General features: G+C 38.8%; 1 protein-coding gene across 5 annotated transcripts in view; it reads right to left on the bottom strand.

Moving 5' to 3' along the window:
• Nucleotides 1-15,613, bottom strand: part of GABPA (GA binding protein transcription factor subunit alpha) — a 33,382-nt gene that overhangs the window by 17,564 nt on the left and 205 nt on the right. The window contains exons 1-4 of one of the 5 annotated variants that reach the window (XM_062597946.1): nucleotides 15,415-15,478; nucleotides 12,447-12,547; nucleotides 8,276-8,420; nucleotides 5,819-5,903 (exon numbers count right to left, since the gene is read on the bottom strand). In XM_062597946.1, coding sequence (XP_062453930.1) covers nucleotides 5,819-5,903; nucleotides 8,276-8,420; nucleotides 12,447-12,523 — 307 coding nt within the window. In that variant the 5' untranslated portion in view covers nucleotides 12,524-12,547; nucleotides 15,415-15,478. Of the gene's footprint in view, nucleotides 1-5,818; nucleotides 5,904-8,275; nucleotides 8,421-12,446; nucleotides 12,548-14,609; nucleotides 14,630-14,884; nucleotides 15,153-15,414; nucleotides 15,479-15,613 lie in introns of those variants that run through there. The other 4 variants (XM_062597971.1, XM_062597939.1, XM_062597963.1 and 1 more) reach the window with 4 other exon arrangements.

Here is a 15,613-nt window from a genome sequence, read left to right as displayed (position 1 = left end):
CCCATCCTACTCTTGACTATTTAATTCAGAAAGACAGAAGTTCTCCAAATAATATTTGAAGCATAATAGTCCAAATTTTGTCACTGTACTCCCATTTAACCTTCCCAAACAAGAAATATAGACAAGCAGAGGCAGACTCTATTCACTTGGTTGCATTTAATATTAATATTAGATCTGTCTAGCACAATATCATACTTGTAATTACAACATTATCAAAACTAACTAAAGAAATCAAAAGCAACAAGAGTGCCATTTTTGATCTTCCAATTAGCTTTAATTCTTATTAAAATTTGTTGGAAACTCAACATTTTAGGAAACAAAACCAAACTGAAGAATAATGTAGAGCTTTGTTTGTTGATAATGAAATACATAGAAAGATCCGAACTTTTTTTTTTTGGTATTACATTAACATCCAGGCTCCAGATCATACACTGATTCTTTGTGGACTACACAAATAAAAATTCTGTTTCTACCCCCAAAAAAGGGGAATAAGCTAGGTAAGCTTGTCAATCTTAGCTAGAATCATGGAGGAAAGAAAAAAAAAAAGAAAAAAAAGAAAAAAAAGAGATAAGGGGTAAGGGGTAAGTAGAAGTGGTAAAAAACATTCAGCATCATAACTAAATAGCTCCACCTCACTGCCTACTTAGTCCTGCTCAGGTGAAAGCATTCAACAGGCCTCACATTTGTAGATCTCGTAATAGAACTTGGAGAAGAGGATAAAATGACGACTTCAAAATTTTGCTACGCATGGAAAAATTGCAAAGATATTTAAGGGAACAACAAACTAAAGAGATAAAAGCTGACATGATTAACAGAATGGAATAAGTGGATGCTTTCCACTGGTAATGTGCATATAACTGATAAAATCACCTGATGTAGGACAGAAATTGTGCTGGCTGAAAGGAAGGAATGAAAATGTGCTTTCTACAGCAAACTATAGATAATGCAGCAGCATAGCAAATGAACATCCAGTTTGTCAGTCATAATACAATGGGCAAACCAGATATTCCTTATTTTGGTCTTTTACACGTATTTCCATGGCTCTGTCATATTCTGGAAAATATTTACAATCAACCTGCTGTCATGTGGCCAAATAGGTTTTGTGTCTGTAGGGTTGCCAATTCAGCATCTTTTCCAAGCAGTAGAAATAGTTTAAGATAAGTAAAGGTTCCTTAAGTATATGAGAAACTTGTAGTGTTGCCCCTGTACAACCCTAACTTTAAAAGTGCAATAATCTCTGCTCAAAAATCCTGTTTCTTCTTTAAAGAAACCCATTTAAAGTGCATTTAAAATATAGCTCCATATTCTAAACAGTCTACCCTGGAGTGATACTCAAGTATGAGACCCCTGAGATTTCCTATTTACTGCTTTAACAAAATATAAAAGAAATTTGTCATTTTAAATCATCGTATACAGACCTAGATCTAATTTTGACTACCAGACTGCAAACATTGGAGCTACTCTGATCAAATGTTGATGTAATAGAATTCAAATAAAAAACTCTGTGGCTGAGAGCAGAGGGGAAAAAAAAAATCACAGAATGAGTAAGGTTGGAAGGGACCTCTGGAGATCATCTAGTCCAACCTCCCTGCTCAAGCAGGGTCACCTACAGCATGTTAGACAGGGTTGCATCCAGGCAGGCCTTGAAGATCTCCAGAAAAGGAGACTCCACAACCTCTCTGGGCAACCTGTGCCAGGGCTCCGTCACTCTCACAGGGAAGAAATTCACCCTCACGCTCAGGCGGAACTGCCTGTGCTTCAATTTCTGCCCGTTGCCTCTTGTCCTGTCACATGGGACAACCGAAAAGAGTTTGTCCCCGTCCCCTTGACACCCTCCCTTCAGGTACTTGTACACATTGATAAGATCCCCCCTTCAGGCTTCTCTTCCCCAGGCTAAACAGGCCCAGCTCTCGAAGCCGTACCTCATAGGGCAGGTGCTCCAGCCCTCGGATCACCTTCATAGCCCTACGCTGGACTCTCTCTGGTAGCTCCATGTCTCTCTTGGACTGGGGAGACCAGAACTGGACACAGTCCTCGAGATGAGGCCTCACCGGGGCTGAGTAGAGGGGCAGGATCACCTCCCTGCACCTGCTGGCAACACTCTTCCTAATGCACCCCAGGAGACCATTGGCCTTCCTGGCCACAAGGGCACATTGCTGGCTCACGGTCAACTTGTCATCCACCAGCACTCCCAGGTCTTTCTCTGAAGAGCTGGTCTCCAGAAGGTAAACCTCCAACCTGTACTGCTGCATGGAGTTACTCCTCCCTAAGTGCAGGACTCTGCACTTGCCCTTGTTGTACCTCAGGAGGTTCCTCTCTGCCCAACTCTCCAGCCTGTTCACCACTGCTTATTCCTGAAATCTCTGTAGTTATCCACATAAGCTCAGAAATTCTAAGCAAAAACTGCTGATACTAAGCTCTTGCCTTAATCAAGCATTCAAAAAGCAAAGTAGAACTGCATCTGTTCAGGGACATGTTAACCCTGCAATAATGCTCTGGCAGTGTCTAACATACTCTGATAAAACTGAGTTCAACATAGACAAAGCAACTACAGATACTTGCATTTACAAACACTTTCTTGACAAAATTAAGTTTGTTTTATTTTTGAATGTCTTGAAAGCCAGGCTAGCAAAACTACCAGTTTATATACCACCCACCCAAACAAGAAAGAGGAAGTAAAACCATACTGGACACCTACATAATTCAGCATTCTCTCCCCTCCTACTGCTTAAACCAATGACGGACAGAGATCCTTGTTCTCTGCTCTCATTCCAGCTCTTTGAAACTGTACTTCCATCTCCTATAATTCATCTGCACAGTGTGGTAAGTACTTCCATTCAAGCCTTGTCTCTAATCTACTGAAGAAACTGTTTCTTCTACCTCCTTAATCAGGTGACAGACTGCCAGTCAGATCTTCCTCCACTGTTCTCAGTCACGGGAAATTAAAAAGTTAAAAATAAGTTTAACAGAATTATAATGTTGCCCATACAATATTTCTTGCAAAGCAGTGTTGTTTTGCAGCTCTTTTGGCTGACATACAATTCTTCTATCACAATTGTCTTTTATCACGAATGCAATAGAATGTTTTTTCATGAAACAGTCATTCAAAATTACTGCAGTACAAAAAATAGTTATTCAGCTTCTTTCACAGGAGATATTGTTGGGTGAAGTTCTTCCAAAAGAGACTTCAGCTTAAGCCATGTACTCAGCATCAAGAGTTACAACTTGAGAAGTTTATCAACCCTGTTTTTTTAAAGAAAGAAAAAGATCAAAGCAAGCAACTAAAAATAGGGTCAGAAACAAATTTTAACTACATCTCAAAAAAACCCATCAAACTTCAGACAACTTTAGCTGGAAGCCACATAGATAGTGATGTTCATTGAAAAGAACAAACCTCAACCAGTTAGCTAGCCTCAACTTCTTGGCAGTGTCTCCTCATATCCATTGCTCATTTTTAGCAACTAAGCGACACTATCTACAGTAAAGAAAGTACACAAACTAAATATTTGACTAAATCTACCAGACTACCAAAATCTAATCTAGCATCAAAATTCCTGTCTTCAGGAACCCTTACAGTTTAAGGATGACAAAATTTTAATGGTTATATCTGAAGGATTTATCCTGCCTTTCTTACTGATATAACTTGTGTCTGAATAAAAAAGACCAAAACACTTGCTACAAAAGTCTTCAAAATTAAAGCTTCTTCCAAATTCTTTGACATACCATGCAACTCAGATCATACTTGCAAGAGACTTATTTGAGAGCAGTGTAGAACCAGGCTGCACTCAAAACAAGTGTTGTCAGTGGCAAGACAAACATACACCTCTAATCTTCAAACCAAGGTAGAGTTAAGCTAAAATGGAGCAACAGAATGCCTTTCTAATGAAGCAAGCAAAGGAAGTTTGTAGGGAAAAAACACACACACACACACACACCCAACCCTTAAAACATTAAGCAATAGTGGCAAAGCCCACCTACTAAATATATTGCAATCTGTTGACTTTTGTGCTGATACTTAATCTGTCATAACTTCCATTATGATACTTTCAGATAAAACACTATAACTACACTGAACCATACTCCAGCTGTTTATTCCTCTATATTTATAGACAGCTAATCAAAATTTGATACAACACTTCAACTGACATAACAGATTGCCTCTCAGGAAATAAAAGAATCCAGTGCACATCATTATTACCATCACCGATCATTGTTTGCTCAATTCTGTAAGACAATTGGGGTGGGGTCAATTTGGGAGAAATCAAGAATCTTTCAGATGCTTCATCCATAGAACAGAAAAGGAAAGGACGGGCTGGCATAAGAAGCTGTTTTATTCCTATGGCTCCACATTCTAAACACCACCACAAACGTCCCCTTTTAATGAGACATTGCAGTCACAGTAACAATGCAGATCACTACAAGAAAGAAAGTATGCCATTTGTTTTGTGATCTACTGCCTGGCTACACTTTACTTAAATTGAACAGTCACTTTTCTTATGATCTGCTTAAGTGTTAAGTATCAAGGCATGAAAACTAACAATGAGGATTGTTCTGAAGTTATACAAAAGCATTTAATATTTAGATGTTTATTTTCAAGAGAGAAAAGGAAAAAAAAGGGCTCTTTGGTCTATCTGGTCATGCACCTCAGTTTTACATTAAAAATACTGAAAACATAGGAGAAAAATGGAGGATATTATTGAAAGATCCTTATCATCACCTGCATCCTTCTGAAAATGGAAGTCTGAGCACTGCACATTATAAGCTACTGGGCATGAATTAAGAGCAGTTACATATGAGGGATTTAGAATTCAGCCTAGCACTTGTCACTTGACAGTATTAAATGTAAATCCTCAGTCCTACTGAAAACTGTTAACAAAACAAAGGCTTTCTTTAGTCTAATCTGTGATGAAACCACAAGAAAACCAGATGTACTCCCTAAATTTGGCTAATCTGCTTAGCTGACATGACTTAAAACAGAAAATCAAAGATATCCTACTCCAAAAGGAACTTGTTTCCACTGTCGATTTTAAAATATAACAAACATTAGCTTATAGCTGTTTCCAGAGTCCAATATACAGTTTCTCAGTGAGTGGCTGCAGTTCTTTCACACAGGTATATGGAAGGGGCTAAGAAGAACAGGGCACAAAGCAACAAATAGAGCTACCAATTGTTGAGGATTCAACAAGATAAAATCCCAGTGTGCCTGACACCACAAACAAACAAAGACTATGTATCAACAAATACATACCCACCTGGTTAACACTCATCTGTCACAATGGTTTAGTCCAAATTCTCATCATCCTGATGAGACATCTCATCTGTCTCATCAGGTAACAGATGGTGAACCCAGCCTTTCATACCAATTTTCAGGTAGGTGCACGTACCCTCGTAAGCTAATTCTTCAGGAAGTACACAAGCTCACACTCCTCATTAAGACATGGCCGACACATAGCTAGATAAAATCATTTGCCTGCTTATATGCTTGGTCTGACATGACCAACTCCTCACCCTTCATGAAAGCCTCATACTCTAGGTAACTACCACTATTTGACTCTCTCTCTATACTTTTTCTTTGATGTGAAATTGATACGAACTTATTATAAGAGAAAAAGACATTTAGGCAGCATCAGTACATCATATTTATTTTAATTACTACTACACATAACCACGGTATACAATGGAAAAGGTATCCTGAATCTATGTGACGGTTCAGTTATTTTTTCAGTACTGTCACTAGAAAGAGTAGAAGATTGATTCTGATCATAAGCACTCCAGCAATATTACTTTGTCTCTAAAACAGAGAAAGTTAACTACTTACCTTGCCTAGATATTACTTGCACACTGAGTTGTACTGTTCCATCTGTTTTTACTCCTTGATCAAAAAGACTGCGATCTGGATCCAGCTGGATAAAAGCAGAACAAAACAAAACAAAAAAACAAACAAACAAACATGCATTAGTCTCACAGTTACAATAAACACTTTCCTTTGAACTTTAAAAATACTTACTGTCCGCAGTGGATTTTTCTAAAGAAAGGTGCAAGTATTTTTATTAAGTAGACATAGTACCCAACAAGAACCTCAACAGAATTTGAAATTTGTCATCCTGTTCTGATTAAGATGGTGTTTCACTTACAGGGTCATTTTTTAATCTTATTACTAAAGAAACATCTGAAAGTATTCTGAGTTGGTAAACTTCTACAGTTCTTTTTCTCAGTTTTTAACATCTTAATAAATATTCTCATTTTAAAAGTAGCATTCTTCCTGTTGTTTCTGGAAAGGCCAAAAATGTGTGACTAACTGCAAATACAACACCTGGCTGAACACAAAGTAAAATAGTTGAACTGTTTAGTATGTGATGGTGACTGTATAGAGTCTGGCAGAGGCGGGGTGGGGGAGTAAACAAAAAAACTCCTTTGGGGGAAACCAGCAATATTATTGCTGCAGTCCTTCCAGCACATGCTGATCAAAGATAATCAACTCAACTGGCTTTTCCTTTAGAATCAGATTTCCTCTGAAATCTTGTATCTTGCTACACAGGCAGCAAAACAGCAATTTAAATTAATGTCTTTCTGATGTGGTCTTGGAGTTGTTTTCTGTCATTGCATAAGGTTCTTCCCTTTTGCCCCAAAACCTTAGTGTAATTACATCATTCAATTTATTCTACTCAGATAAAATATATATATATATTTTACTCAGATATGTAAGAAAAAAATAGTGCTTATATTCTTCTTTATATTATACAATTTAAAATGACATCTCATTGGCAGCCACTACACAGAAATAACTGGGAATTACTAGGATCTTGCTGTCTGATGTCCAGAGGATACACGGAATAATGTCAAAAACTTCAACTTCTACCAGAAATCATTTCTTCAGCCTACCAAACTCGGTCTTTTTAATTCTGTAAGACTACCTTTCACCATTTTTAACCTTGATAAAACTATGGAAGGATGGGCATGGTAAGGAATCTCTCTCTTTTTTTTTTTTAAAAAAAAAAAAAACATGTTGAAAAAGTCTAATTATTAATTTAGCTCACTTAAATAAAACTTAGCTGTCTTCCTTTTCCATCAGCAAGTTACTGACATGTACACACATATTTCTCCAGAACTCCACTGTATTTGTTTCTAATGAAAGTGACATTCTACCACAATCTGAACAGTCTACGAGAAAACTCCAAAAGCAATACCAAGAAAGCTTTAACAAGACCACAACAACCCGCTTATCCATAATTTAAAAGTCTTTTTTTTTTGGGGGGGTGGAGGGGAGGGTATTTGGAAAAATCTAGGATCTAAAATACCATCCTTTTTGCCTTGTTAAATGCAAAATATTTTGAGAGTTTACTGCAATACTACTCATTTTCAAAATATTTATAATGGATTGCTATGCAATACAAAAAAAAAAATCAGAATGATAAGACAAAGATCTAGAAACAGGAAAGTAATTTCCCAGGTTTCACTATGTCAAAATTTACTACAAATCAGGTTGTTCCCCCTTAAGAACTTTAAAACTTTTTCACTACTATCCAAATCATGAAAATCTCAAAGTTGTACTAAATATACCACAGATTTTTCTGATACTCCAGAGAACTGTGAAGGATCAGTAAGAACAGTAGGACAAAAGAGAAGGTTACTAAGCTTCTATCTATGGCAGCTCTATTAAAGCTTTAAATGAATTATCACAAGATAGTACATTATACTGAAATTATGCATCAGTCAGGGAATAGTACAGTAACCACCTACTTTAGGCTTTCAACTGCCAAGAACATATTATTATGGAAAGTTTCTTGTGTAATGTTTTTCTATCTATGCACCTGAAAACTACAAAAAACAAGCTTTCTTTGTTCAGAGATTCAAAGCAACATTAGAGTCCCAGAAGTTCAGACAGCAACAAATGATATGAGCTACCTTAAGAGCTTTTACTTAAATAGTGCTCTTGTTGCCCTCGTGCTCCTGAAATACAATGATACTCTTTCACTTGGAGGGGTCTTTCTGTGCTTGAGTTCCCTCTCCATTCTCTGCTACACCTTCCCCAAGAGGGTAGCCCCTTTGATCTCACATGATCCACTAAGTCTTCCAGTTTTATTTGTATTGAGTTAGTGTGTGCATATTAAACAGTCAGAAGATGATGAAGCTGACACAATTATACTCTTAATTGTAATTTATATACCAAATGAAGCATGAATTCCACAAATGGAAGAAAGGGTCTAAGGATGTAAGGCGCTGCTCAAAAGAGTGTAAATCCTTGAAAGCAATTTTCCACAATCTTTCGATTTACCTGGATATCTTGCAGACAGATTTCATGCGCGTCCAAGGAACACTGCAGTCTGGGTTCCAGCAGTTTCTTAAGATTTCCAATTGGTTCATTGATGTCAATAGCTTGACTCACAAATTCTGCTGTGGTATAGGTTTGCTCAACAATGCTTAAATACGAAATGAATACAACAGATCATGAAACAACAGCACCATCACTGCTTTTCTTAGAGGCAACTGAACTCCACCTTTACTGTGCTTACTTCTGTATTTAAGTGAACTGCTTCATGAAATGCCTGCAGTCTAGTTCAATTCAGGTATGTTTTATTAACCAATTACGTCATTAAATAGTACAAGCAACTAAAAAAATTAACTAAATTTCTACTTAACACAAAAATTGTGTTGATGAGATCAGTTGTAAAACCCTTCTAATTTCAAAGTCTCTACATATCAGAAAGACTTATAAACAGGAGCCTCTTCAATCACTTCAGTATCACTTAGAACTTTGTATCTCACTGTAATAAGCTTTCATTATCACTTACTCAAATTTCCTAATATTTAAAATCTTGCCTGATCTAGAAATGATTTAATGACTAATTATAAAGATACAACACAACTATCAGAACTTGGCGTAAAAAATAAAACAAATTGTAAAAAATAAGAAGCTGTACCTTTGATCCGTATGGCATCATACACATCAGTTATGTTTTCTATTCATTCTAAAATGTCACTTTTCACCTTAGAACACAACTGCACATTATTAAAACATGCTTTTCTGAAATATATCCAAGTCTTTTTCGATTTTTTTACTGGCATTCAGAATTTCTAATGAATGCCTCCCATGAGGCACCATGCTGCACTTGCTCAGTGCAGCTTTATTATCATGACTCCCAATTACTTACTCTTATTAGGCCACTCTGCAGTTTATCTTTGATGATTTTGGCTAACCTATGTTAATTTTCTTAATTTCTGTTAATTGCCTTCCTATTCATTCCTTTTGGATTATTAATGAGCATAAACAGAAAAATTCTATAATGGATTCTATGAAGGAAAATCTTAAACAGTTACAACAGTAAGTCAGCCTAATGTTAAAAATCTCTATTTTATATGCTCTTCAAAATTTTGGCAAGACCAATTTTTTTGCTGGGGAACCATAATTTTTGCTGGGGAACAAAGATAGTTTATTCCTTTGATCACAGCAGAAAAACTCTTCAGTTGCAAACCACTTTTTAAGGTCTGATTTTAATTTTAAATCTGTCTGCTGCTTGCACTCTCTCCCCAAAATGGCTTATTATTTCTTCTTAAAGTAAATAGCTAATATTTGGGGAAAATTAAATTGTTATTAAACAACTTTTAAAATTATTATTAACCTATAAATGCTGCCTAAACAGCTTGATGAAGTATCTTGGATGATTAAAAAAAATTCCCAAGAGGTTTCTGAAAGTTTTACTACTTCCAGACATTGACATAATTAATCCTCAAATCCCTTCTGCTCTCTCCATAATGCAACTGCCACCCTCACCTCAAAACCCATTATCCAAATTAAAATGATTAATGCTATATATTAAGAAACAATTATATTTTATTAAGAGACAAACAGCAATACGCAGTATTAACAGAGGAAGGAAAAGCTGCACATGTTGTGCGAGGATAACTTACCTTATTTAACAAGGCTATGATTTCAAATTGCTTGATAAGGAAAAAAAAATGTCAGTTATGATCCCTGAGATTTATGGAGAAGAACATTAAGGAAAATCAGAACTAGCAAATAAGCCTCTCAAAATGCTGTACTGCAAACTGTAGCAGTTGTAGGGCTGGTTGACGTGCAACTCAGATGCCCCATATAGTAGATTGCCTCTGTGTCTAATACTGGATGTTACCTTTTAAGAATTGTGGTTGTAGTTCCTTTCTGGTCTCCTAAGCATCCCGCAGTCTCCATTGAACAGACACAAACAAGCTTTCTAACAGGGCTAACTGAAGAATGGACTAAGCAATTCACTAAATGCTTAAGCAGAAAGCTTGTGATAGAGTTGAAAAAAGATTCTCTGAGGTAAACATATCTGCACAGTAGCACACTGGATACACATCTTGGATACACAGTTCTCTTCCTTCCCTACCCAAGTCTCTGCAGTTAGGTCAAACACTGTGGAATAATCATTACTCAGCTCTGCAGCTTGTTTTTAAGATCAATTTCTGAGGCTGCAATAAGGTAGCCAGAGAGATCACCAACAGTACAGATAATCACTAGGTATATACCAGATTAATCCAAAAATTTGAGGTTTTAGGACTGATGTCTCTAGTTAGGCTTTTAAAAGTCTTTAAGTACCATATAATATTCTACATTAAATGATTAAATAAATCTAGGCACTGCTGGCACTAGTGAAATCCTCAGTGAAGGAAGAAATGCACTTTGTGTGGTAACTTTCCTTTCCTATTAAAAATAGGAGATTTTACAGAGAAAAGGGGTAGAACATTAGAATAGGAAGTTTCTGTGACAGTTGGAAAGAGTTGTGGAGGTGTGGAAGACAGTGTTGAAAGCAGAACCTCTTGAGAAGGCAATGGGATAAATTAAGACCTGAATAAAAAGAGAAGGAACAAACAGTGAAGGTTGGCCCAAGAAAGATCAAAGAGAAAAATCTAACAGTTGAGAGAGACTGGAACAATGGAGAAGTACAGTCAAAATGCAGGTCATTTGTATCTGTGCTGGAAGAAAAGGCTTAAACTGCTCAGTCCATGTCTTTACTTCAGAATTTAAAATTCTTGTCAGCAAGGAGTTCATTAATTTTGATGAAGAATAAATGGGCTTCAGGAGAAATCACATTCAGGTATAAATACAGAATAACTGTTAAAACCATAGCATACAGAGCAGCAGGCAAATGGTAAACCCACCCCAGCCTTGATGCAAGTGAGGGGGGTAGATTTTGAAGTAAAGAAACTAATGACTTACTAAATTAGTGACTGACCGATGAATGACGACTGCCGGGTAGGCAGCGGAAGGGAAGGTAGGCAAAGAGGGAGTAAAAGACCTCTTGTCATGCAGAATAGTCATCTACATCCTCTAAACAGTCAGCATACACTTACGCATACAAATGGCAACCAGAAGAAACTACAAAAACTTGTAACCTTGCCGAAAAAAAATAGCAACAAGCTATTGCCGTCACGCATTAAAATGACTAGATTATTGGCACAGGCATTCAAAAAATCTTGATTTTATGGGACTCGTATCCCAACAACAATCATGAGAGTTGGCTTCTTTCAATGTACGCAGATGGAAATCAGAAAGTACATGGATAGAGTCAGTTTATAAGAACTAAAAACATAAGGAGCTCAGGACAAGCAGAAACTAATAAATGGTTCAGAGTCAGTTTTCCAAAACAAGTTCTTAAAGAGTAGGTCATCTACAGCCTCAGCTATCTCTTCCCAATGCATTAACTGCCTCTCTGAGCTTTCAAGAATAGCGTGAGAATTGGGAAGGAAGCATTATGATGAAAAGTTAGGTTGAGGTAGATAAGGCAAAGAACATCAGTCTTTGGTATCTATAGTTTCAGTGGACCTGATAATATCTAATATAGAGAGAATATCATTTCTACTGTACTGAAAAAAATGACCTTGAGTAAGAATAAAGCAATGACTGGAGAAACTGAGAAGTTTGTTTCACTACCAGAAGGATATACTGGAGCTGTTAGGTTCACAGCAAGTACTTGTAGACACATTCCGACAGACATTAAAGTTAGAGGAAAGAAAACTATGAAGTATGCAACAAGAGATAAAGCGGTTTGAAATTCAAGCAATTAAAATGAAGGCAATGCCCTATATTGCTTTCCTATAGTGGCTTAATTCCTACTTCAAGACAACCACCATTTTATTAGATAACGAACATAAGAATGGAAGAGAGCACACACAAAACAGAATGTTGCTTCCACATTTTTTCGGCTTTCTTGCCAAATAAAATCAACAGCAGGAGTGTGAAGATCATACTGACCCATTTACTTCCGCTTGTTATTTTTTGCCTAGCTAGAAAACACTTTTACTTATTTCTTAATACTGGCTAACTCTGAAGCACTACAAAATAACTAAGTAAGAAATCTTAATAACTGAATTTAGTATGTGCAGCTGTAAATCTGAAACCAATTAAAGAAAGAAAGAAAAAAAAATAGTTACAATACAACAATCTAGAAAGCAAAGACAGTACATACCTTTCTTCAGTGCATTCTTGTTTCTCCGTTCCATCAATTTCTATTTCTATCAGCTCCTCTGCATCTCTCTTAGTCATGGCTAAAACGTCTTAAGAACAGAGCTACGAACAGAAAAAATTTTTTAAAATAAAGTTACAGACAAATAAAATCAGATGATGCTTGTGTCCTATCAAACGTTACTTAATCAAATAATTGGACATTTTAACTACAAAAATCCACCTTAAAAATATGAAAAACTAATACAGACTTCACAAAACAGATGACAATACCTGTTACTCAAATGAATGGAAATTCAGAACTATAAGTGGAAATAAATACATAGCCCAAAGCCTTTTATACTTGGAGGTATCCATATTTATCAGATACCTTTGGAATGAGTTGGCTACAACTTTTAATGGCTGGTTTCAAATAACTTTAAAAAGCTCTTTGAAAATGTTTCAATTTTGCTGTTTACATTCAGGTACATATCACCCTCCTAGAAAGGCTGGAAGATGCTGCTTATAAAATTAAACAACACTTATAAGGGCTGGGCTAAATTTCTGCTCCTTGGCCCATTCATAAGTCACTACAGAAAAGGATGTGCACAGTGACAGAATTCACTGATGATACAAGACTATTGAAAAAAATGAAGAGTTGCAGAAAGAAATCATGATATTCAGTGACTTATGGTAGAAGAAATTTAGTAACAGTAAATGCAAAGCAATGCACAGTGAATAAAAATTGTAAGAATAAACTGATTGCAAGTGCACAGAACTAGGTAAGACACTGGAGTCCCCTGTGGACTAGACTCTAAATAGACTCTAAATGGACATCTGAATTAGTAACTGTTCATTTTTTTTTATTAAAAAGTGGTTTGTCTTTTTAACAGATGAATTGTTAGGCAACGTACAGAAACACAAGAAAGCATACTTTAATGTAGTAGCATACAAACACACAATGTGCTTGCATCTTACGTGGCTGTACTATTACTCTGGTTACCCTGCCTGAAAAGGCAGGCAGCACAGGCACAGACAGCACACAGAGAAAGGAAAAAGATGGTTCCACACAGCAAGAGCAAGAGAGATGACAGGGTGGAAAGAAGAATCATATTATAAAAACGCACAGTCATTAACAGTTTGGAGAAAAATAATAGGAAAGATTAGCTACTCTATCTTACACTTGAATAGAAAGACTCCTGATAACATGACCAGACAATAAGCTTAAAATAGAAATTAATGTGTCACACAAAATCTAATGAAACTTGTTGCTACATGATGGTGCAGACACAGAAAGTGTATGCAGGCTCAAATGGGACTAGACAAATGCATGCAGATGAACTCACCAGGAGTTACTAAACAAACAGTCAGAATATCACCTCAAGTGTCAGCTCTCAAACTCTCCACAAGATGCCTGGCTAGACCAAGAACAGCAGCTGCCTAAAACTAGCCAAATAAATAAATAATTGCAAAACATGCTGCCATTCACTTTCTTCTTCAGAGTACTGAAGACATATATTGTCATTATTAAGCTTCCTGGAGATTTCTCTGAAGACTGGCAAATGAGAGGGCTCATGTAGCCTGTTAGGAGTGTTACAAAGTAGTAATACCACAACAGCAGCATTTGCCTCGAGGAACATACAGAACTGTGCTTGAATTGTGCACATTACAGCTTGCCGATTTCCATTTCTGTTTTTTTTTTTCAGTATATAAAGCCCTGAGACTTCCATGTTATCCAAGACAGATTCTAACCATGAGATAAAGCCAGACACAGACCTCTCTGCTAATGCAAGAGAAGGTGCTCATTTTCAAGGCCTTTTCTCCCTCTGCATGACAGCCTACTGCTACTCCACTATCTTTGGAGCTTCTTCTCTTCCTGCTAACCCTCAAGTTTAATTATTCTGTTAAAGCCTACATTTTCTTCCTTAGGACACAAAGAAATAGGCCAGGGCACTGTGAGAGAAGCACAATCTCTACTAGTAGAATTAGTATTTGTTATTCTATCAGGTTATTGTGAAGTTGGGGCAATTACCAGAGCTCACATGCATTATCAAGTAATAATGTTTAAAAACCACAACCATTGGAGATATTTGTGCTAATTTAGGAAGCTCTCACTGTAACAGGCATTCAGTTGCATGTGGAGCACTTGGTACTACCCATTCACATTATTACTCCATCGGATAATTACCAATATAAACTATTCTGTAACAAAGCAGACAACTTATCCTTTCAGATTTCACTTTCGGAAATCAGCAGTGGAGTAGGATTAGAGGCCACTGGACCGCGAGAAGGGGTGGAGCCATGCCAGGTCTCTAATAGTTTTTCTTCCTTATCAAGCACCCGAAGTCAGAAAGCAAATCCAAACTGGGGAAAGTAGTCGTGCAGCACAGCCCCGGACAAATACCAGAAGCGAACTACGCAAAAGCACCAATATCCCCTTAAGCTTTCGGCCAGAAGCGTTACCTGATGGCTTTTGTTTGTTTGTTTGTTTGTTTTTTCTGAAGGAGCTCAGCGTGAGGACACCTGTCCTCGAGCCGCTGCCCGAGGCTCGCGCCGAGCCCGGGCTGCCGAGCCCGCGCCTGGCCGTTACCCCAGCGGGATAGCGCCGGCTGCGGCCAGAGGAATTCCGCCCCCCCGGGTCTTCGGCAGCCCGTGACCGCCGAGGCGGCGACGGGGAGCCGCAGGACCGCCGGCCGGCGAGGCTGCGGCGCCCGGGCCCGGAGGAGCCAAGGCCTCCGGGGAAGGAGCAGGACCCCCAGGCCGCAGTCCCCCGCGGCAGAGGCCGCCGCCATGCGCCGGGCCGGCGGCGACCCGGCGAGGCCGCTCCCGCCCGCCGGCGGGCCCCGGTTCCCCCTCCGCCACCCCGCCCGCTTCCCCCCTCCTTCCCGCGGCGCCTCGTCGTTGTTTGAACCCGAAACGGAAATGAGACGCGCGGCGCCGCGGAGAAACGGAAACAAAACACGGGCCGCGCCGCCAGGCCGCGCCGCGCTCACCCGCCGCTGCTGCTGCTGCCGCCGCCGTCCGCCGCGCCGCGCCAGCCCCAGCGGAGCGGCCGCCCGCCGCGCCCGCTGCTCGCGCAGCTCCGCCGGGTGCTGCCGCCGCCGCCGCCCCTTGCCGCGGCCGGCGCCCTCTCGGGCCTGGGCGGCGAGGCCTAGCGCGGGCAGGGCGGGGAGCGCGCGAGACGGCTCCCCC

Source organism: Rhea pennata, chromosome 1 (genome assembly GCF_028389875.1).
Source record: "Rhea pennata isolate bPtePen1 chromosome 1, bPtePen1.pri, whole genome shotgun sequence".
Lineage (NCBI taxonomy): Eukaryota > Metazoa > Chordata > Aves > Rheiformes > Rheidae > Rhea > Rhea pennata.
Note: the sequence above shows the minus strand (reverse complement) of the source record. Positions and strands in the feature narration are given on the sequence as shown.